This window comes from Onychomys torridus, chromosome 8, assembly GCF_903995425.1.
Source record: "Onychomys torridus chromosome 8, mOncTor1.1, whole genome shotgun sequence".
In the NCBI taxonomy this organism is placed as follows: domain Eukaryota; kingdom Metazoa; phylum Chordata; class Mammalia; order Rodentia; family Cricetidae; genus Onychomys; species Onychomys torridus.
In genome coordinates, this window is record NC_050450.1 from 88,463,743 (window position 1) to 88,487,649 (window position 23,907).

The 23,907-nt window shown below is 45.5% G+C and overlaps 1 protein-coding gene across 2 annotated transcripts in view; it reads right to left on the reverse strand.

The window, feature by feature from the left end:
* Window positions 1–23,907, reverse strand: part of Acly (ATP citrate lyase) — a 50,044-nt gene continuing 26,137 nt past the window's right edge. For both annotated transcript variants that reach the window (XM_036195859.1, XM_036195858.1), the window contains 12 exons: window positions 19,490–19,686; window positions 18,359–18,440; window positions 17,054–17,164; window positions 11,964–12,091; window positions 11,295–11,388; window positions 9,555–9,709; window positions 5,424–5,574; window positions 5,144–5,287; window positions 2,686–2,799; window positions 1,920–2,002; window positions 1,600–1,676; window positions 1–965 (listed from right to left, as the gene is read on the reverse strand). In XM_036195859.1, coding sequence (XP_036051752.1) covers window positions 871–965; window positions 1,600–1,676; window positions 1,920–2,002; window positions 2,686–2,799; window positions 5,144–5,287; window positions 5,424–5,574; window positions 9,555–9,709; window positions 11,295–11,388; window positions 11,964–12,091; window positions 17,054–17,164; window positions 18,359–18,440; window positions 19,490–19,686 — 1,431 coding nt within the window. In that variant the 3' untranslated portion in view covers window positions 1–870. The remainder of the gene's footprint in view (window positions 966–1,599; window positions 1,677–1,919; window positions 2,003–2,685; window positions 2,800–5,143; window positions 5,288–5,423; window positions 5,575–9,554; window positions 9,710–11,294; window positions 11,389–11,963; window positions 12,092–17,053; window positions 17,165–18,358; window positions 18,441–19,489; window positions 19,687–23,907) is intronic.

Sequence of the window (23,907 nt, forward strand, 5' to 3'; positions counted from 1 at the left end):
TCACTATTACTGTATAGTTTATTTAAACCAAACATGATAATACAGAGAAGAGACTGAGGTGGCAGCTGCCCAGAATCTTTGTGGGTTACAGATGCAAAACAGCTGTATGAGTCTTTGGACCCACACTTCAGTAACAGACAAATCAGCTGCAATAAACACAGAACATGAGACACAAGACATTTCACAGCTTTTTGCTTGCGTTTCCATTTTAAACACTCGTATGTTACAACTTTACATTTAAGTTACTGCTCCACACAAGGGTGACAATGGCTAAGGATGCAATGGTCCCAACCCACCCCCCTGACATAAGTAGACACTGATCCGTAACACAGAACATTTCCGTGGGATACTAAATAAACCCTTAACACATAACACAGAAAAAAGATCCTTAGAAGTCAGATTACTACAGTGTTCTTCACATTGCGTGAAGATGAATGGAAATGGGACACCGGGTGTCAGTGGGTCTGACAGACAGTATCTTGAAGTCTTAAAAGTTGCATTCCTTTCCTCCAAAGCAAAAATAAATTTTTAACTAATTAAAAAAAGAAAGCAACATCATAAGGCCCTAGAAGAACACTATTTTGACAGTGCTTAGATTCTTCCATATAATAGATACAGCAGGTAGCAGAGCAAATGTCACAAGTATTGGTTTTCAATTTCTATGCTTATATATATAAAAAAAATACTAAGCTTCTTTGTGTGGACTGAATGGGTATTAGCCTGTAGGTGTTGGTCTCCTATGCCTGTACATCAATGGCTATTTCTGTTCCAGGCCCAGCCTATGATGGACTCTGCTTCCAGCTGTCTGTCCGTTATTACCCAGGAGGGAGCTCTTGTCTTCTTTTTACTACAGCAGGGTTCCTGACGCAGTTACATACTCATGTGTTCCGGAAGAACATAGGAAATATCATCCCATGGGTGACGATACAGCCCTTGCTTCAGCCTCTTCTGATCAAGATAGTGCCCTAAAATGGAGCCAGTGAATCTTTCATTAGTTTCATAAGCACGGTGAAGGGCAGAGGATGGGGAGGGAAATCTTCCTGACACACAAAATGTAGACACTGGGCTAAGGATGTAGCTCTGTGGTAGGATCCTTCCCTAGCAGGTATGAGGCCCTCCCAGGATTTAACCCTCAGCACAGGGCACAGGAGGGTACAGTGAGGGCAGATAACAAAACCATAACACGCGCACGCACACACGAACAGGGCAGGGATTCCAGATCCATTCCGTAGGTAGAAGTCAGACTTGGCAAAAAAGGAACTACTAGACTGAATTCTACTTTTCTTAACTAGTAATGAAAACTATTCCCTGTAATAAAGGTAAGAAGAAAAGTTAGCCGGGCAGTGGTGGTACACGCTTTTAATCCCAGCACTCGGGAGGCAGAGGCAGGTGGATCTCTGTGAGCTCGAGGCCAGGCTGGTCTACAGGGTGAGATCCAGGACAGCCAAGGCTACACAGAGAAACCCCTTTTCATAAAAACCAAAAGAGAGAGAAGAGAAACAGAATGCTGGTGACGAACATGACATCTGTGGTAGAAGTTCACACACAGGGAAGAAGTACTACAGCAAACACAAACCCCTCAAAACAACAGCCACTCACCAATGAAGCCCATACTCCTTCCTAGCACAAAGATGCCATTGAGGGCTCCAATGTCAACATATTCATCAGCTTCTTCCCTGGAAGACACAAACAACTTGTGCTTTTACAGTGACTCACGGGACCATCCTAAGAGACAGCACTCCTGCCCAGCCAGCAGCTGAGGAGTGCCAGAGTGGAAAGTGGGTGCTGTGGGTGGCAGGGCCAGAGGCAACGTGGAGTCTTTCCCTGCTGCCTCGCCATACTTTCTAAGTCCCTTATAGCTGGGAAGAGACAGCAGCAAAAAAATCCACCAATGCTGGGGTGGAGGCTGAGATGCTCACCGGGTGAAGGAGCCACAGTTCCTAAGCATGTCCACAAAGGCAACACCAATGAAACCATCCACATTCAGGATAAGATTTGGCTTCTGGGAAAGCAAAAAATTCAAAGTTTCATCACTTCTCGTTTTTTCTCTGTTAGTTACTACCACTGTTATTACTACTATTACTATGATAGTTAATTTTGATAAATAACTTGATTGGGCTGAGAAGCTCCTGGGAGATCAGTAAAGCTCACATCTGGGTATGTCTGTAAGAACTTTCCAGAGAGGCTTCGATACAGGGAGACCTGCTGTGACTGTGGGAAGGACAAGCCAGGAGCCCAAGTGGAGGGGAACGAGAGAGCTAACTGGGAAGGCTTGAGCTACTTTGTCCTGCCACCCCAGCCTGGCACCGCTACAAGTCAAGCACATCAATCCTCCCCTGATGTGCTGACACACAGTGGCAGGAAGCGGCTAACATGATGACTGTGAATTTTGAAACATTTTTTTTTTTTTTTGGTTTTTCGAGACAGGGTTTCTCTGTGTAGCTTTGCGCCTTTCCTGGAACTCACTCTGTAGCCCAGGCTGGCCTCGAACTCACAGAGATCCGCCTGGCCGCCGCCCCCCCCCCCCCCAGCTGAAACCACTTTTAAAACAACCTATTTGAGCAGGGAGTAGAAGATGGACGGTATCCTCTATGAATAGTGACTTCAATACACTACACTAGCCCTTGTCTCAAAAGCAAAACAAAACAAAAAAATCTGAAAGTAAGAAATGCAACCCTTCACTACCTTTGAGGTGGTAATCTTCTCCACTTCCAGGGCATAATCAAGCAGCGGGGTGGCTGGGAAGTGCTGTTTGACGAAGTCTTTGAGGATCTGCACGCGCATGTCTGGATTGTTTATCTAAAAAGACCCAGTTTCAGAACACCAGCTTAGACATGGCAGGCACCGGAAGTGCTTGTGCTTGTGTGGACAGAACTGTACCTGTCTTATCCTGGAGCCAGAATGGGTCCTAACCTCTTGTACATCCTTGTAGCACCCACAATGACAACGCTGGGAGGCAGAAGGATTTCCAAGATCCCTCACGTCTCATCTGGGCCTCAGAACCACCTCTGCAGTGATCTCTTTGTTACAAGAAAGAATTGAGCCCCCCAGATGTTCAGGAGTCAGCCAGTATCTGTGCTGTTAGGCAGAGGGAGCTGGACTCAGCCATGCTCTACCCTGTGTTAGGTCTGGCCACAAGCCAGGCTGCCTACCAGCTCTGTCATCTGGTCAAACTATAAAAAAATTCTGCACATGCTGGGAACAAATGCACTCCGAAATCTTAGGAAAAAAAATCCAGATCTATGACTCTGAAAAATGTTTTTATTTGTTTGTTTTTGTCAATAAGCTAGTTGTCTGGGAAGAGAAACCTCAAATGAGAAAGTGCCTCTATCAGAATGGCCTCTAGGCAACTTTGTGGTAGCGTTTTCTCATTGATGATTGATGTCGAAGGTCCATCTACTGGGAGTGGTGCCACCTGGTGGTCCTGGGTTGTATAAGAAAGCTAGCTGATGAAGTCAGTAAACAGCATTCTTCCTGGCCTCTGCTTCAGTCCCTGCAGTGAGTTCCTGCCCTGGCTTCCCTCAGTGATGACCTAAGAATTGTAAGATGGCATAAACCTTTCCCCTCCCCAAGCTGCTTTCAAATGGGTGATTTTTTGTTGTTGTTGTTTTGTTTTTGGTTTTGGTTTTTTGGTTTTTTTGGGACAGGGTTTCTCTATGTAGCCCTGGCTGTCCTGGAACTCACTCTGTAGACCAAGCTGTCCTCAAACTCACAGAGATCTGCCTGCCTCTGCCTCCCAAGTGCTGGGATCAAAGGTATGCACCACCAAGACCTGGCTGATCAGGGTATTCTTTTTTTTAGTTGAGGATCGAACCCAGGGCCTTGTGCTTGCTGGGCAAGCGCTCTACCACTGAGCTAAATCCCCAACCCCGGGTATTCTTTTTTTTTAAATCACAGCAACTGAAACTAAGATGGGTGTATTAGGGCACGCTTTTAATTCCAGAACTTGGAAGGCAGAGACAGAAGGATCTCTGTAAGTTCAAGGCAAACCTTCAAAGGGAAAGTTTCAGGACAGCCAAGGCATGTAGAGAGATCCTGCCTCAAAAAACAAACAGAAGAGAAGAGGAGGAGGAGGAGGAGGAGGAGGAGGAGGAGGAGGAGGAGGAACAGGAGGAACAGGAAAGCTAATTAAGATAGAGACCCCAAGGCTGACAGTGGGTGAGTGAGATGACTCAGACACACCCTAAATCCTAACATTAGTGACCTGGAAGGACATGCTATCAGGACATTCAGATGCCTGTCAGCCCTGCACAGGACCACACTAACTGTTTAAAATACTGTCTTTCCCCAAGGGTCTATTCCAACTGGGCTTGCCTTAATTAATATTACTGTTCTTCTGTACCAAGTGTGTCAAGTGGAACTGTTGGCTTGCTGCTTTAGCCAATGAAATGTGAGTAAAGGGCCAGAAATGGATCAGCAGGTTAAGGCACCTGCCACCAAGGGTGACAACCTGACTTTAGCCACACTGCGGAAGGGAAGACTGACTCCAATAGGTTGTCCTCTGACTGCCAGACTCCAAAGCCACACGCACCTCAGTGAGGCTTAGCATGAATGACAGAAGAGCCATAGCCAACCCATGGCAGATACAGTGAGGTAGCTACAAAGATCTGTGTGATACGAAGTACTATCTGTTAGAAGGCAGTGGACACTTCGTCCGATCTTGGCTGTTTCTCCAACAAGTTCATTTAGAAAACTGAAGCTGAATGAACTGAGAACCCTTATTAGGATAGGGAGTCACCTTGCATTTGGCATCTGTCTACATATACCAAGCAATGTATATGGGAAGTCAAGAGCTTACCAAGCAATGTATACAGGAAGTCAAGAGCTTGAGTGTTTCTTCTTTCTTGAAAGTTTTACTTTAATTTTATGTGTGTAAATGTTTTGCCTGCATGTATGTGTGTGCACCACCTGTGTGCTGGCATCTAGAATCCAGAAGAGGGTGTTGGGACCCCTGGAACTACAGTTATGGTTGTGAGCAACCGTGTGGGTACTGGGAACTAAACCCAAGTCCTCTTTAAGAGCAGAAAGTACTCTTACCTGCGAAGCCATCTCTCCAGGCCTAAGAGTTTCTATCTCAATTGCCTCAATTGACAGTCTCTTGTCACTACCCATTCCGTAGATCTTAATGGGAGCAACAACTCACCGACTTCACTCGGTGGCCGATGCCCATGATCAGCTTTCCTTCCTTCTTCATCTTGTTCACAAACTCCATGGGGATAATGCCACTGTCAAATGCTTTACTGAACATCTTCGCTGCTGCATCCAAGGCACCCCCAAATCGATCTCCCTGCAGGAGAAACAAACCCAAGATGTTCTGAACAGCATCCTGCCTGGGGTTTATAGCCAGGGGCTCCTAGAAGGAGCCTGCTGCATTTAGGCAAGATGATGCCAAAGCTGTCACCTCCCAGGAAGGCCAGACTTACAATGGTGAGCAGCCCTGACGTGAGGCTGGAGACCAGGTCCTTTCCAGCCCGAGCACAGATGATGGTGTTGTGGGCCCCAGAGACAGCTGGCCCGTGATCAGCTGTCACCATCAGGCACATCTCAATGAACTGGCAGGAATACTTGGGTAACCTACAGGAGGGCACACAGAGAGACAGGGAGAAGAGTTGGAACAAAGTCCAGGAGCTATTATGACAAGGGCACACTTTCTTCCACAGCCTGATGATACTGCCAATTCCAAGTCAAAGCCCTCCTGATTCCTGCAGTTGTTAAACACTGCAGAACATAACATTAATCACTGATTAATCACTAATTTCTGCCCATAAAAGGTTTCTGAATGTTCAATAACCAAAGCTAATCCAATCAACTTGTAATGAATCTGCAGTGCTTGCCCATGTTGCTTCTCATGATTTCACTGCAGCCTTAGCTCTGAACACATAATTCGCATACTGTGCACATGCACACTGTGCTGTGCACAAGCAGTCCTACTGTACAACATCAACTAATGCTGAGACCCTTGGCTCTGACTTGAGGCTATGGAACATTATGAACTGCTGCTTTTACTATACATACAAAAACTTTCTCTTTTTCCCCAAAGCTTTATTTATTTATTATGTATGCTGTATTATGTCTGCATGTATGTCTACACACCAGAAGAGGGCACCAGATCTCATTACAGATGGTTGTGAGCCACCATGTGGTTGCTGGGAATTGAATTCAGGACCTCTGGAAGAGTAGCCAGTGCTCTTAAACTCTGGGCCATCTCTCCGCACAAAACTTTCTCCTCTTAAGAGACATAAATGCCAGGCAGTGGTGGCTCATGCCTTTAATAACAGCCCTAGGAGGCAGAGGCAGGCAGTCTAAGTTCAAGGCCAGCCTGGTCAACAGAGTGAGTTCCAGAACAGCCAGGGTTACACAGAGAAACCCTGTCTCAAAAAAAGAAAAAAGAGAAAGATATATATACTTCTAAATATGGAAAAGAGAGACATTTAATATTTTTCTCCCATCATCCCTAGTATGTAAATACCAATGGGTGTATCTTTGCATTGTGTTATGTCAAAATGTTTGACTTTAAAAATTGCTGGTTGAAATAAACATCCTGTCAATGTAACATATTCCTCTAAACTTTGTTTTAACTATTTCTCTATGGAAAGACTTGTGGCAGCCTCCAGTTTGAAGATATTGCAAATAACTGTTGTTAAAATCATGTGTGTACACTTTCTAAAAGTTTTAACAGCAATAGTTTATTTTTTTAAATGATACCCCACTGAGGACAGTTACCAATGGGCATACTTCACATCTCATTTAAGTATGTCAAAGGGGCTAAGAAACCTAGAAAATATCTTTTTTTTTTTTTTTAAAGATTTGTTTATTTATTATGTACACAGAAGAGGGCCCCAGATATCATTATAGATGGTTGTGAGCCACCATGTGGATGCTGGGAATTGAACTCAGGACCTCTGGAAGAACAGTCAGTGCTCTTAACCTCTGAGCCATCTCTCCAGCCCCCAAAACCTAGAAAATATCTTAAATGAAAATGGACTGTGACAACTCTGGCCTCATCACATTCAGAAAGGATTTCAACCTATCAACCAATGACAGTGCACTATGTGGTTTTACAAGAGGACGTTTCTCTCACAATTGGCTTGGACTTGTGCTCTTTGCCCTTATTCTTTAGATTAGTAACTTGGGTCCATCCTTTCTAAAGCACAATCATACAAGACACCTCAGACAACCCTCCTTCGACTTCCACACTATTATGGTGCAGTTTCTTCTGAGATCGAATCATTCCATCCTGCAGGAACCCTCCTTCATCAGGAGGTAAACAACTCAAGAGTCCCTGAGACTGACCAGATTTTCTAAGCCCTTTCTTCCCAAGAGTAAACATAATAAGTAAGCTAAGCTGCTGAAAGTCACTCTCCCACAAGCCAAGATGCAAAGAAGACTCTCAGACAAGCAGCTATAAAGAGGACTGAGACCAGACCAGCTGCCAGGAAGAACCAAAAAACAGACACCGCAGCTGCCTGGAATAGGGTTAGATCAAGTAAGTTCCTTGGGAAGGACACTCTGTCCTGTTAAGCTGCCTGCAGGCTGCACAGTGTGCTCCAGGTTCCCAACATTTGAGATCTGTTGCCAATACTGGGGTGGGCTTTGATGATGCGACTGATTTTGAAGCATTTCTGCTCCTGTAAGTAACTCCTTACCAGTATTCCTGTAACTCTAATAATCTCATAGGCGCATGCACGCGAGCACACACACACACACACACACACAATTGCTGTTTGAGCCGGGCGTCCTTAATCCCAGCACTTGGGAGGCAGAGCCAAGCAGATCTCTGTGAGTTTGAGACCAACCTAGTCTACAGAGCAAGATCCAGGACAGGCACCAAAAACCCTGTCTTGAAAGAAGCAAAAGAAAAAAATTGCTGTTTGAATTTCATAAAAAGTTGTTAAATTAACTTTGATTTGGGTTTAGGATGGAATTTCCAACTATTTCTGAACTAGTCCTGAACATACTTTTGCCATTTGGTAGTACATAGTCACCCAAAGTGGTGTTCTCAACATTGCCAAGTATAAAATCAAAATACTAATCAACTCTGAGAACACTGAAGCCTCCTGTATCATTAAATATTCAGCCCAAATTTAATTATTTGTAGTGTGCATGCGGGGTATGTACACTCATGAAGATGCCAGAGGAAACCTTACTTACTTATTTTATTCTGAGACTATCTCATTATGGCCTTGGCCATCCTTGCCTCTGCTGGGATTAAAGTGTGTGTACCACTGCACCCTGCCATCACTTTGTTTTTTGAGACAGGGTCTCTCACTGAGCCCAAAGCTCACCATCTCAGTTAAGACTGGCTAGCTAGTGAGTTCCTGGGGTTCCCCACCAACCCGTCATCCTCCAACACTGGGGCTACAAGATCATGCAGCTATGCCGCAGCTAGAATTTGAACTCAGAGCCTTTCCTTTCACAGTAAGTACTCTTACCCACTGAGCCATCTCTCCAGCCCAAGACTAAATTCTTTATGTAAAAATAAACAAGCAAATTTATCTCCTGAGTATACAAATTTGCTCGTCTTTAACAAGTGGTAAAATTATACCTATAGCAGAGAATTGTTTTATAATAAATTCATTATCAGTAAATATTTGATTTGTACACCTATTTTATAGCTCTATACACCTGGAATTACACAAACATTTCATGATACAGGCTGGGTATAGTGGTGCATTCCTTTAATCCCAGCACATGGGAGGCAGAGGCAGATGGATCTCTGTCTGAGTTTGAGGCTAGCCTGGTCTACATAGTGAGACCCTGTTTAAAAACAATAAAAAAAAGTCAAAATTAAAAGAAAAAAAAGTGAGTGAAAGGGGTTACCAGTCAAAAAAGTTTAAGACGCCTTGGTGGTCAGCATGAATTTCTGTAACGGGATTTGGTCTATACCTGTGGCTAATGTCTTTCCACACACCTGCTACCAGAGGGGAGATGCAGCCCCTGTCCCACATATCCTGCAGTGTTCAATCTCCCCACTAACGGTCAAGGGCCAAGGTCTGGAAACTGGGGAGGCAAAAGTATGTAGAGAAACCTGCTCAGGGACCACACCCCAAGTTGGTCCAGGGAAGGCCTAGACCATGAGTACAGCATCTCTGTAGGCACAGGCGTGACAGAACCCAAGGCTTTCACATGAGGATCCTCCAGGGCTGTGTGACCACACATCTGCTGCCTTGCCCAGCCTCAAGGAAGACTGACCTCAGGAGTGATGGGAAACATAAACAGCTACAAATCAGGCTGATGAGAGACAAACAATTTGCCGAGAGGAAATCAGCATGTCTGGGGCTGCTCTGAAGCCTTACATCTGTTAAAGCTCACATCTGTCCAGGTGCTGACCTTGAGGTCACTGTAACTGTCCCATTTCTTGGAAAGATCTCAAGGCCTCTCCTGAGGCCACTCATTTTCCCTTTCCTGGTTTACACTGGCCTTCCTGTCCTTTCAGTTGGTCTGAGGCCACATAACTGATGACACTCCTCGGTCTGCCCACCCCAACTCCTGTGTCAGAGGAAGGACATGACTCTGAACTCAGTGCCCTACCACCCCTGCCCATAGTGCCTCACCTTCTCTGGAACCAGAGGAGGCCGAGGACGCCACCAATGCCCATCTCTTCCTTGAAGACCTCAGTAATGGGCATGCCTGCATAAATGAGCTCCTGTCCTCGCTCATCACAGATGCTGGTCATGAATGAGGCAGGTTTGCGGATCAAACCAAGCTCCTGAGCAGACACAGGGACAGAGAGACACAGGGTATTGGTTACCAGAGACCTTTTTCTAAGACAGATAGCTGTCTGGTACTCTCAGAACAAGAATGTCCCAGGAATGTCTTGGCCACTCTGAGGGCCAAGCAGCAATAAATACCAGAGAAATTATTTTCTTTTTTTTTTTCTTCTTCTTCTTCTTTTTTTCTCAGAGCTGAGGTCCGAACCCAGGGCCTTGCGCTTACTAGGCAAGCAGTCTACCACTGAGCTAAATCCCCAACCCAAGAAATTCTTTTAAACAAGTAGTGGCTAGCAAGGTGTAGTGAGTGGCCTTTAACCCCAGCACTCAGGAGGCAAAGGCAGGCAGATCTCTGAGTTTGAGGCCAGTCTGACCTACAGAGCAAGTTTTAGGACAGCCAGGGCTATTATGCAGAGAAACCTTGTCTTGAAAAACCAAACCAAATTAAAAAAAAAAAAAAAATGGAGTCCAGGCATGGTGGTCTACATCTTTAATCCCAACACTCTGGGGCAGAGGCTGGTGGATCACTGATTTCAAGTCTAGCTGGATCTACACAGCAAGAGTTTCAGGACAGCCAAGACTACTTAGCAAGCCTGCCCATAATGTACCTTTTACTTTTAATGGATCTGAGCTCCATGGACAATCTAGTTAATTCCTTTTAACTGCTATGTGACGCCTAGTCAAATGCCATCACCCTTTGATAATCTCTCATGATAAACAACACTAACTAAAATTCTTTTTTCTTTTCTTTTTCCAATTTTTTTTTTGTTTTTTGTTTTTTGTTTTTCAAGACAGGGTTTCTCTGTGTAGTTTTGGTGCCTGTCCTGGAACTTGCTCTGTAGACCAGGCTGGCCTTGAACTCACAGACATTCACCTGGCTCTGCCTCCAGAGTGCTGGGATTAAAGGTGTGTGCCACTGCCACCCAGCATAAAATTCTTAGTTATATTCCTTTGTATGTCCTAGGAAAGCATTTCTTAGAAGTAGCTTTCCAGACACAAAATTGCAGGGCCATGAGGCATCAACACTTTCCCCCTTTTTCTTTTTTGAGGCAGGATGTCATGATTCCCAGGCTGGCCTGAAAACTATGTAGCCACAGGATGACCAGGACTTTGATCCCCCTGCCACTCCCTCCTGAACGCTGGCTCTGAGCACCTAGAAGCTAACTCCTTCCAACATCAGGTACACACATGTGGGGCTCTGTTGGCCATTCTGTCACCTAGTCTGGAAATAAAACTGGGGACAGTTGTAGCTACAGCAGTGCATGGCATCCAAAAGTTAATGAGAGAGCTTTCTGATGCTTCTCTGATGGAGAAGCTTGGCACAGTTGCTCTAAATAGTTTAAAAGGGGCCTTGTTTCCAGGAGCTCAAACAAAATCACTTAAAATTCACAAGCCTCTAATCCCAGCACTCAGAAGGCAGAGGCAGAGGCAGGCAGTCTCTGAGTTTGAGGCTAGCCTGGTCTACATAGCAAGTTTTAGGACTATGGAGATCATGTCTTAAACACACACACACACACACACACACACACACACTAAAAAACAAAAATCTACCTTAGACCCCCAAGAAACACCCTTGACACTTACCCTGGCCCAAGAGTAGTCCATGGGCACTGTTGGAGGTGGCACTTCCTGAGCAGGTACAATGGCTCCTTTGGCCACAAGATCTTCATAAACAGACCTGGGAGGCAAAGAAAGGCAGGAGATGTTATTGTTCATGTAGATGTCATTATTCTAGGCTCTAGCCCAACACGTCAGTATCTTATTCTTACCAGCTGGATCCCAAGAACTTAATGAGAAACATTACAGCCCAGGCTAGTCTTGCTCCCCCCACTTAGTTCTCCTTCTCTGGATGAGGCTTCATAGAAAGCTGAATCTGGGGATGATGGGAAGAGACCCAAGCACAGCCAAGGCAGGTTCAGGAGGCAGAAATAGAAAGTGACCATCCAATAACTGTCAATCAGAAGTGATACTCAGGATGACACCTTCTAAACATGTCCAAGCCCATGTCTCATTTATAGCCAGCCACCGGCAATCAGCCAAGCAGGTAGCCTCAGAAACCAAATGACCAGTCTGATTACCCAGGACCTGATTAAACTAAAACCAAACAAAAGCCAGGAAAAAGATGGTTTTCCCTACAGTGCAACAGAGTCCAAGTGGAACCAAGGGTATCTGGATGCCCCTATGCTAGAGGGGCTGCTGTCCTTAGGAGGGATCAGGAAAGGGTTGGGATACCACATCCTGCCCACTTCTTACTGAATGATTTCTCCAAGCTCATCGAAGCTTCGGGGCACAAACACTCCTGCCTCCTTCAAGGCCTGGTTCTTGGCTACTGCGGTTTCAGAAGCCTGGTTGGCACAAGCTCCAGCATGGCCAAACTGGACCTGGAGAGCAGAGAACAACAGCTTTACTGGGCTGGTTACTCCTCCAGGAATGAGCAAAGGATCCTGGGAAACATTTGCACTGGTTACAGGCTGGCCTGTGCCAAATGCTTCACATGTTCCTGCATTCAAGCCTTTAGAACAGGTAGCTGCATAGGTAAGCTGGGCAATTCTCACATCACAGATGTGGAAATGGAGGCAGGGGGAAATCTGCCTCCTCAGGGTCATACACACAATGTGTACTAAGGCCAGGATACAAAGCTGTCACTCTGACTCCAAGATCATCCTCTCCAGAGGAGCCGTGTTTGGTATCCCTGTGGCCAGTGTCAGAGGGATGGGAAGAGGGTTAGTTCTCAGCAACACGTGAAGAGTGAAATTACGGCCTTGCGCTCAGGAGAGTTCACGGGAAAGCACAGATTCCAAGCTGTTTAAGAAGTCGGGGTTTACAGCACTAGGCTCACATCCCTATAGAACAAGAGCACTCGCTGCTGCTTTAGGACCATGGGTTGGAGTAAGGTGCACAGCCAATGAAAGAGGACCAGGAAGGAAGAGAACACCCAACAGATTGCTCTGTTGGGGACAGCAAGATGGCACAGGAGGTAAAAGTGCCTGCCACCAAGCCTGACAATAGTGGAAAGAACTCCTACAAGTTGTCTTTTACCCTCTTGTGTATGTCCACACACACACACACACACACACACACACACACACACACACTCTCTCTCTCTCTCTCTCTCTCACTCTCTAAATGAATTATTTTTTTTTAAAAGAGCTAGGTGGGAATCAAGTAACTGGGGAAATAAATTAATGAGACATCTGGTACAAAACTCTGACTTAGGATGGGACATGGTGAGCAATCGTATTAGTATCTAATCTGTGCGACCTATGCTCCCCACCACCAAGCACTTTCTAAGAGCTTCCTCATTAGATGCTCTTTCTGGAGCCTACTAGTGTTTCGTCGAGGACTAAGTGACTGGTCACAGTCACACAGGTAATACGCAGTAGCACTGGAACCCAGGCAATTTTGATTTCAGTCTGTGTTCTTGCAGATTTAAATGATCAAAAGAGGCTTCAGTGCTGCAGTTTGTTAAAAAGATTAACAATACCTTCTCTGTAGGACTTCCTCTGTCTGCCTAGGTGAATGGCTGGGAATGGTGATTCTGTACTCAGAAAATCTGGGGCTGGAAAGTTAATCAGGATTTTCATAGGAGATTCTTCCTGCTGAGCTGCTTGGGTTAACCTTGAAATCCTGGGCTCAGTAGCATGTGCGTATCATTATATCTGAATAAACACATTTTAAATTCTAGATTTCTCAAAAAATTAAAACCTAAGTTTCTAAAAGGGAAAAAGAGGTTGGGTGGTGGTGGCACACACCTTCAGTCCCAGCACTTGGGAGGCAGAGGCAGGCAGATCTCTTGTGAGTTCAAGGCCAGCCTGGTCTACGGTGGTGATATTTTATTTGTGCTTTAATAAAGCTTGCCTGGAGATCAGGGGAAAAGGCTAGCCATTTTAAGCAAATAAGAAGTCAGGCAACACACACCCTTATTCCGATCACTTATCATGCAGGGTCTGTGTCTGTGTCTGTGTCTGTGTGTTCAAGGCTACTAGGGAACAGAGCCAAGCGTGGTGACACACACCTTTAATTCAGTACCAACCACAGAGACCTGGAGGTCTGTACAGACAAACAGTGACAAGGAAGTGAGGCAGCTAGGCTAAGATAGCCAATGAAAGGGCAGAACAGCAAGGCAATAAAGGTGTAAGACAGGAAGTAGCTTGCATTGGGAAGCTGCAGAGTTGGTGAGGTGAGGTTGGCTAGTGGCTTTCCCTATTTCCCTGATCTCTCTAAGGCTTTCACCCCTATATTTGGCTCCATGTTTTTTATTTAATTAAGACCACTTAGAAATTCATCTACAGTCTACAGTGCAAGATCCAGGAAAGGCACCAAAACTACACAGAGAAACAAACCCTATCTTGAGAAAACAAAACAACAACAACAAAAAATAAACAAAAAAAGGGAAAAAGAATTATAGACAGCATTTCTCTGACTTAAAGCAGCCCTGTCTCTCCAATGGGCTGGGTGTTTGCTTTGAAAACCCGTGTTCTGAGAACCACACTTGTAAAAGTGCCACTTTAACAAGGCTCCATTTTTCTATTTCCTGCATTTCTAAAGATTCATTCATTCGTTTTTTAGTATATGAATATTTAACTGGCATGAGCACATGTGTACCACATGCATGCAGCGGCCAGCAGAGGGCAGCATGACCCTAGTAAGTGGAGTTAGAGAGGGCTATGAGGTGTCTTGTAGGTGCTGGGAAGTGAACCTGGGCAGAACAGTCAGTGTTCTCTCCAGCTACAGTTCCCAGCTCTTAACTATTTCTTCCAATAGCTGCCTCCAGTGTGCCAATCAGTGGACATTCCTCTTTCTGAAACTAAGAGACTGACCTGCTCAGGAATTCAGATCAACTTCTAGCTGAACAGACACTGTACTAGTCTATATTTGTGTAACCTTGCGGTGTCATACAAGAATTCTGAAGCCAGGTGGTGGTGGCGCACGCCTGTAATCCCAGCACTCGGGAGGCAGAGGCAGGTGGATCTCTGTGAGTTCAAGGCCAACCTGGGCTACCAAGTGAGTTCCAGGAAAGGCGCAAAGGTACACACAGGAACCCTGTCTTGGAAAAAAGAATTCTGAAATCACTTTGAGGTCGTGCACGCCCCCTGAACGATGGATTTTGCATGGGTGCATCCCAGGGTCATGGTCAGGACGGGGAAAAATAGGCAGAGAGAACCAAGAGAAGTGGAATTACTGTGTGAGGAAGGTTTGGGAGGAAGGAGAAAGGGAAGCAGCTTCATAAGTGAGTGGTTGGAAGAGTCACTAAGGTCCTCAGCATGCCAGGCCTTTACAGTCACTTCTGTTTTGGCATAGTGGTGTACACATGTATGCGCACATGCATGTCCATGTGGGGTCAGAGACTGATAATGGATATCTGCCTCCATCACTCTCTGCATTATTCTTGGAGACAGCATCTCTCACTGAACATGGAGATCACCAATTAACCTAGACTGGCTGGCCAGTGAACCCCAGGATCTGCCTGTCTCCGCCTCACCAGCTTGAGGGGTTACATGTATGTACCACTGTGTCTAGCTTTTATGCGGGTGCTGGGGGCCCAGACACCCCAGCCTTTGTTTTGTTTTTTTACCATGTGACCCATATTACCCTTGAACTTGCAATCCTCTGAAATGCTGATTCGTCATGCTCAGCTACAGTCACTTTCATTTAAATCATCCCCAAACCCAATTTTACAGCTCTGCGAATGGAGGTACAGATGCACTAACTGACTTGCCAGGTCAGAGGGCCAGTGATCTCTGAAGGGTGGGCAGGATTCCGGACCCTGTCCTAAGATTGACTGCACCTTGAGCTCCTTTTATAGTGAAGATCTACATCACTCTCCCAGGCCTGCCCAGTTTTTCCAGCACACATGGTGACCATATCCTCCCAGTACACAGATCCGCATGATGGCTGTCTCCTCCCAATGAGCACTAGGCTACTTCTGTCTTTCACCGTTACAACGCCACACAGGGACGACCCTAGTGCACATCCTTTGAAGCATCATTCAGGTCCATAGGATGTGCAGCAGTGGAGATATGCTCCTTCAGAGATGTGTAACTCCACCATCCTGAGGTGGGCAGGAGAATAGAGTTTATAGGTGAAGAGCTTCACTGCTGGGCTAGGGATGTGTAAGGCATATGCCAGCATATGAGGCCCTGGGTTCGAATACCCCTCCTCCTCCACTGCAAAAACAGCATTGCTGCAGGAAGCCTGGAAGCCAAGCCTTCGCTATATACACACAACATCAAGGACGCCACAGGCTGTTCCACACTACTGATAAGTGAATTGGTTGACTAATTGTTTTGTTTTGTTTCCTTGAGACAGGGTTTCATTATGTATCTCTGGCTGTCCTGGAACTCATTATATAGGACAGGGTGGCCTCGAACTCACAGAGATCCGCCTGCCTCTACCTCCTGAGTGCTGGGATTAAAGGCGTAAGCCACTGCTGCTCAGCTATCCTGCATTTTACTTTTATCATCATGTGATTGGCCATCTTCACAACAGAGGACTGTCTTAAGCTGGAGCCCCAAACTCTGAAGTCTGCTTCCACAACTCAGTTCAGCAAACACATATCACCCCAGGCTTATCATCCCTGTCGCAGCCCTCTTAACTCATATCCCCCCATCTCAGCCCTCTTAACTCATATCCCCCTGTCTCATCCCTCTAAAGACCCATCATCCCCCCATCTCATCCCTCCAAAGACCCATCATCCTGTCTCATCCCTCCAAAGACCCATCATCCCATCTCAGCCCTCTAAAGACCCATCACCCCGTCTCAGCCCTCTAAAGACCCATCACCCCGTCTCATCCCTCTAAGAGCTGGGTTCAGAAGCACACCACTACTCAACAGCACAGCATGTCATCTTTACTTTTGGGGTGAGCAAGCAAGCACCACAGTGTGAATGTGGAGATCAGAGTTGGTTCGCTCCTTACGGCACACACATGCTGGGGACTGCACCCAGGTGGTCAGGATTGATGGCAGGCACCTCCACTCACACGCTCATCTCACAACCCAGTATGTCATCTCAATACACCAACAACATTCCCTCTCCCTCTCCCTCTCCCCACAGTCCCTAACGTGACCTTCTAGTCTAAGCCTGCTAAGCCTCTCCCTCCTCATCCTCCCTGTCAGAACTCAGTGCCTCCTCTAGGCCTTAACCTGCTGATGAATGTGCAGAGCAAGAGTCCAAATGAAATAAGCTCCTGGCAAGCAGAACTCAGGCTGGCTCTGTGGTCACAAAGCCAACAGTACAGGCGTCTTGAAGGAATTAGCCGCTCAATGTGATGACGTACGGCTCACCTCAGACACCCTCTTCTGCAACCTCATTTTCTACTCCATAGTGGCTGCCCCACTCATACCTCGGAGGAGAACATGGTGGCACAGGTCCCGATGCACCAGCAGACCACTGGCTTGGTGAGGCGGCCCTCCTTGATGCCCCGGCAGATCTTATACTCCTCTGTGCCCCCTATCTGCAAAGGAACAGGGGACAAGAAAAGGCCCACAAATTAGTAGGATCCGCTCCAAGTCCTCCTAGGACCAGCCCCACAGCAGGAAGAACTACTCACGTAACACAGGACAAAACAACTAAAGGAAGAAAGAAGGAACAGTAAAAACTTAAAAAACTTAAGAGCACCGACTGCTCTTCCAGAGGTCCTGAGTTCAATTCCCAGCAACCACTTGGTGGCTCACAACCATCTGTAATGAGATCTGGTGCCCTCTTCTGGCCTGCAGTCAAACATGCTGTATACATAATAAATAAATAAACCTTAAAAATAAATAAATAAATAAATAATAAAAGCTGGCTATAAAACCAGGGAACACAAACTTGGGCTATGTAACAGAGAACAAGTTTAGTTTCCATCTGAAAAATTCATCCCAGGTGTATAAATTACAAGAAGATAATATGTGTTGTAAGGAAGTTCCTGGGTGTCCAGAGTATGTGATGATATGAGATTAGACCTACTCAGAAGAAATGGGCTTACACAACCCTCTTGGGAGTTTTAAAAAATGCCCTTGCAGAGGCTGGAGAGATGGCTCATCGGTTAAGAGCACTTGCTGACTTGGAGGACTTGGGTTTAGTTCCTAGCACCCAAATGGTGGCTCACAACCACTTGTAACTCCATTTCCAGGGGATCTAACACCCTCCCTGACCGCTGCAGGCAAGAGGCACACACATGGTGTACAGATGCACAAAGGCAAAATACTCATATACATAATATTAAAAAAAAAAAAATCCAAACTGGGCAGTGGTGGAATTCACCTTTAATCCCAACACTCAAGAGACAGAGGCAGGCAGATCTCTGAGTTCGAGGCCAGCCTGGGCTACAGAATGAGTTCCTGGGCTACACAGAGAAACCTTGTCTTTGAAAATCTAAGTAAAATTAAAAAATACAAAAATTAAAAAGGAAAATGCCCTCTCTCCACCTACCCTCCCCACTAGGTGGAGACCATGGCCAGAGGGACCAGAGTGCCGCCTGTACTGGTGCTCAGCACCAACAGTGCCAACTCTAAGCCCCAGAATCTCTCGGGATGCATCACCAGGACTATCACTTTAAGTTATGAAGTGTCAAAGTACTTGGGTTTTCAAAAACACAAATCATGGACTACATTTAAAATCAAAAGGGGACCCGCCCCTCAAAGCAACACCAGCAGCAACAACTCACTTCCCCAAGAACTACAATCATCTTGACTCCTGGGGTGTCCTGGTAACGCAGCACATGATCCATGAATGTGGAGCCCGGGTACCTGGAGAGAGTCGGGAGAACAGAGGATTAGGAGACAGCCTGGGGAGGTGTGGGCACACGAGAGAAGCACCTACTACACACAAGGAACACTGGATTGCTCATGGGTATGCATGCCCAAGACAGATGCAGAGCTCCAGGCCAGTGGAGGCAGGTGGGAGAGGCCAGGAGCAAGAGGAGCAGACCAGGGGAGAAGACCCAAAGAAACCTGTGTGGCAGTCTTTTTCTCGGAGGGGAGGAAGGCGTTTCTCTGTGTAGCCCTGGCTGTCCTGGAACTTGCTCTGTAGACCAGGCTGGCCTGGAACTCAGAGATCTACCTACGGGTGGTTGGAGGGGACCAGTCCCTGGTACTGTCTGCTCAGCACGTCAGCAAGGCTCCTTCACCTAGGCACCCAGCCTGACAGGGTCTGGCAGTCACAGACACAGGCAAGGTCACTATATCCCAGCAGCCTTCGAGCCCCCAGCCAATGACCGCAGTGATTACAGCGACAATAAGCTAATGTTTATTATGGACATACTGTGACAGTCATTGCTGTGTTACTCCAGTGATGACCTACTGTGCGCCAGTCCCTTAACAACATTGAGGATAACCACTAACTAAGAGTAACACCCACTGAGCACCTACTAAGTGCTAGGCCCTGTGTTAGCCACTTTATTAGACCTTGCTCAGTCCTCCCAATGACCTCATGAGGCGAGACATTTATTTTATGCATTTAATATGCAGTGGCGCTGGAGGTCAAAGAAATTAATCTGTCCATACAGCCCCCGCTGGGAAACTGAGATTTAAACCCATTTGCTACAGCTTCAGAACTGGACCTCTTAACCCCTATACTCTGCTGCTCCCTACCTTCCCACTCACAGTCAGCATCCAAACCCTGAAACAGCTTTCAAAACACAATTCTACAGTTTCCATTTTCTGGTCCTGAGATAAGAAGAGTCTCCATTTAATGGACTTACATAGCTTTACTAGGGGGCCAGTGCTCAGGTAGTAAATGACACACTACGAATGTTGCCCCATACCCAACTCCACTGTGGCAGATTCCCAGATATTACCTGTCCCCACCGATGGCCACACCCTCATAGACACCATCTGTGGTCCGAGAGATGATATTGTTGAGTTCATTAGACATGCCTCCAGAACGTGAGACGTAGGCTACACTGCCTGGGCGGTATAGTTTGGAAGCCAGGATGTTGTCCAGCATCCCACCAGTATTCCCAATCTTAAAGCATCCAGGCTTGATGCCCCCAACCTGTAGAGACAGAAACAGCAGTTAAGAACACAGGGTGCAGGAGAAACCACAAAGCCCCATTTTATCTGCCCTTGCCTCTGGCCTGAGTGGAAAGTGGCTGAAAGAATTACACTCGCCCATGAAGAACCTCTTCTCTCTCTTAGAAGACATTGCAAGAATTGTATGTAAAATGTGGCTCTAGGGTCTTGGATTCGCGTATTTAACATTACGTTGTCTCCCTTACTTCATGGGTTACAGCACCCAGCAAAGATGCACCACACAGCTGGGCCTCTCAGTGCACAACATCTTTCTTATAACACGAGCAATCCTTTAGTTATTACAAAAGTCCTAGTTGGAGGGATGGTGGCATGGCATCATCCTCTTACCCAGCATGCATGAGGCCTTCAGGGAATTTATTTACTTACTTACTTACTATTATTTATTGAGACAGGATCACACAAAGCAGCCCTGGTTAGCCTGAAGCTCATTATGCAGACCAGGTTAGGCTTGAACTCACAGAGATCTGGTTGATTCTGGCTCCCAAGTACTGAGAATAAAGGGCACTCCCACCACCACACCACACCCAGCCCTGGCTTCAAATTTTTATTTAAATTTACTTATTTTTATTTTATGTCTATGGATATTTTTGCTTGCTTTGTATGCATGAACTGCCTGCAGAGTCCAGAAGATGGAGGCAGAGCCTTTGGAACTGGAGCTACAGAGATTGTGAGTTGCCATCTGGGTGATGGAAACATAGCCTGCATCCTCCACAACAGCAACAAGTGCTCCTAACTACCCAGCCACCTCTCCAACCCCAGCTTCAATGTTTCATACAACAATTAAGTTAAGATGTAGTGGATAGTCATCCCAGCATTGGCCTGGAAGTTCCAACCCCCATTGAGGCTTCGGTAATGATCACGCCCACAAGGCGGGGCAGATAATTTGTATATTGATATAAATACAGAACTATGTTTGTTATATTGTACACATATTTTTACTCTTATTTGAAATATTTGTATATTGATACAAATGTGAATTTATGTCTGTCATACTGTATGTATGTTCTACTTCTGTTTAAGATATTCTGTATACTGATATATATTTACGGTTATTATCATATTGCCTATTGCACTATACATTCCTACCTCTGTTAAAGATATTTTGTGTATTGTCACAATTTGAAGTCATTGTCCTTTTATTGTACATTTGCTTACAGACTGTTTGCCTTATTTATAGGAAGCCTTAGTCCTTAGGTTGTTTAGGTAGATGAGACTTACAGAGTTATTGTCACCTATGCTTGTCATCTCTATAATTATGTTAGTTAGGTTATCCATATTTATAAATACATAGGTCAGATGGACAGGTAATCTTCAAACACTTCATGGACCTAGAGAATATGGCATTTAAATAATTTAGAATTCTGTTGACATGAGACACAATTGCTCCTGGCAGCACCAATTTGATCCCGAGAGAATGTTGGGCTTCTAAGACATTTCCATTTGGAAGTTTATCTTCTTGGCACAAAATGGCCTACTGGGCAAAGAACTGCCCTTGCCTCAACTGCTGACAGTACAAATGCTGTCCTTTCTGGACAAGCAGGACACAAGAAAAGCGACCACCATACTTTGCCAAGACAGGGTAAGATGGTCTTTCCTGCTTCTGAAAATGGTCTGTCAGATACTCTAGGCCTGTAGCCAATTTGAATACACCAACGATGCTGAGAAACATTAGGTGACTGTCCAGGCTGCCAGCTGTCTCTGTCTACTCTTGCAAGAAGCCCGAAAGTTGCTTGCATCCTTCTCCCATTTCTCAGGTATTATTATATTCCTTCTCAGGTCTTTGATGAGGTTGGAGATTAACAGTTATAGTTACAACTTAGTATATATACATATATAATATCTTAGATAGAATATATTAAGTATTAGACTCAGGTTCTTTCGGATAGGACACCTTTTGGAATGATCCTTGTAACATGCCACCTACCCATGCCCTAGACTTCCCTGGATTTTACTATGTGTTTTTTGCTTGATATTGTTTGCACTTATTGTAATTCCAATTTATCTAGGTCATTATCCCTCATTACTCCTGGACAATATTTGATAACCATCTCTTTGTATATAGTCTTGTATTAGGTTAGAACATTCTTATTTAGACAAAAGGGGGAGATGTAGTGGTAGCCATCCCAGCATTGGCCTGGAAGTTCCAACCCCCATTGAGGCTTCGGTAATGGTCACGCCCACAAGGCGGGGCAGAGGAGGGAGCGGAAGACCGAGGATCAAGAGGAGGGCTCTCTCTTGGTTCCGGGACCCTGGACACTGGAGGTAGACCGAGCAGAGTTCTCCAGAGAACACTGCCGGACTGCACTATACCTTTGCCAGACCCTGCAACCTACCCCTTCATTTGTAAGTTACCCCACAAAATAAACCTCCCTTTTAACTATGTGGAGTGGCCTTAATAATTTCACCAATATTAAAACAAAGAACAGTTTCTTCTAATGTGAAGTTCTGAGTCAAAAATTAGGGCGGCGGTGGCATACGCCTTTAGTCCCAGAACTCAGCTAGGTGGATTTCTTTGAGTTCGAGGCCAGCCTGGTCTACAAAGCGAGATCCAGGACAGGCACCAAGACTACACAGAGAAACCCTGTCTCGGAAAAAATAAAAAAATAAAAATATAAATTAAAAAAAAAAAAAAAATCAGCCGGGTGGTGGTGCACGCCTTTAATCCCAGCACTCGGAGAGATAGAAGCAGGCAGATCTCTGTGAGTTCGAGGCCAGCCTGGGCTACAGAGTGAGTTCCAGGACAGGCTCCAAAGCTACACAGAGAAACCCTGTCTTGAACCCCCCACCCAAAAAAAAAAATCAGTCCCAAGATAGCTTTTTTCCTTTGGCTTATAGTTAAAGAAATAATTAAGTACCACATTATGGTTGCATTTAAGGAAAAAAATATTATAAAACAAGTATCTTCCCATTAACCCCTTGTAACTATGAAGGCGTAAGACTGTGAAGAGGCCCTTTAAAACCTCGGGCCCAGGAGGTTAGGGAGGCTCAGTGGTTAAGAGCACTCCCAAAAACATGAAGAGCGGAGTTTAGTCAGTTTTTTAACAGTCAGGCATTGTCCTCTGAGACTTGTAACCCAGCACTGAAGGAGGCAGAGACAGCAAGATCACTGGAGCCAATAAAACCTAGAAGTTCCAGGTTCAAGGAGAGACCCTACTTCAAGGAATAAGGTGGAGAGTAACAGTGAATCCTTGACAGCCCTCTGGCTTCATATATCATAAACAACTCCCCCCCCACACACACAAAACAAGTAAGTAAATAAAACCTAAAAATAACTAGGGTTTGGCAGTGTGGCTCAGTAGTACCACACTTGCTTGGTGTAGGGGTCCTGGGTTCCATCCCTAGCATTTCAAGTAAAAAAAAAATAATAATAATAATAATCTACCTGGGAATCGTTAAAACAGCAAGTATTTCTGAAAGCTTTTACCTAAGATAGTCAAAAAGCAAACCTGGGCTAATGAGATGGCTCAGCAGGTAAAACTGCTTGTCTGAGTTCGACAATCTCAGTTCAATACCTAGAAGCCACATTGAAAGGACCGAAGCAGAAAGCTGACCTCTGACCTCCACACACACCATGGAACATGTGTCCCGCCTACCCCATATCCAATTATCATAAAGTAAATGCCTTAAAAAAATAAAAAGGGAGGGCTAGTGACATGGACCAGTGGGTGACGGTGCTTGCCCCCAGGCCTGCTCACCTGAGTTCAACCCCAGGTCCCACATGGCAGGTGCACAGAGCCAATGTCAAAGTTGCCTTCTGACCCCAACATGTTCACTTTGACATGTATGTCTACAGTTGTGCGCACATACACACATAATAAATTAAATATAAGTGTAATAAAAAACATCAGAGGAACTTCCTGGATGAAGACAGAGGAATTCTTGTATGCTGCTACCACTCAGAACGTTAACTAGTCTAGCCACTCCACTCCGGAGTTTCCTCAACAAATAAAAAATAGAACTACCGTATGAGCCCGTCATACTACTCAGGAATTTACCCAACAGACGCTTAAGTCAACACACCACAGAGGTGCTTGTGTATCAGTTTTTACTGCTGCACTGTACACAGTAGCTGTTATAAAGCCAACCTAGGTGTCCATCAAGAAGAATGGCTAAGAAAAATGTAGTATATGCACATAACAGAATCTTTTTCAGCCATAAAGAATAAAATTAGGTTATCTATAGG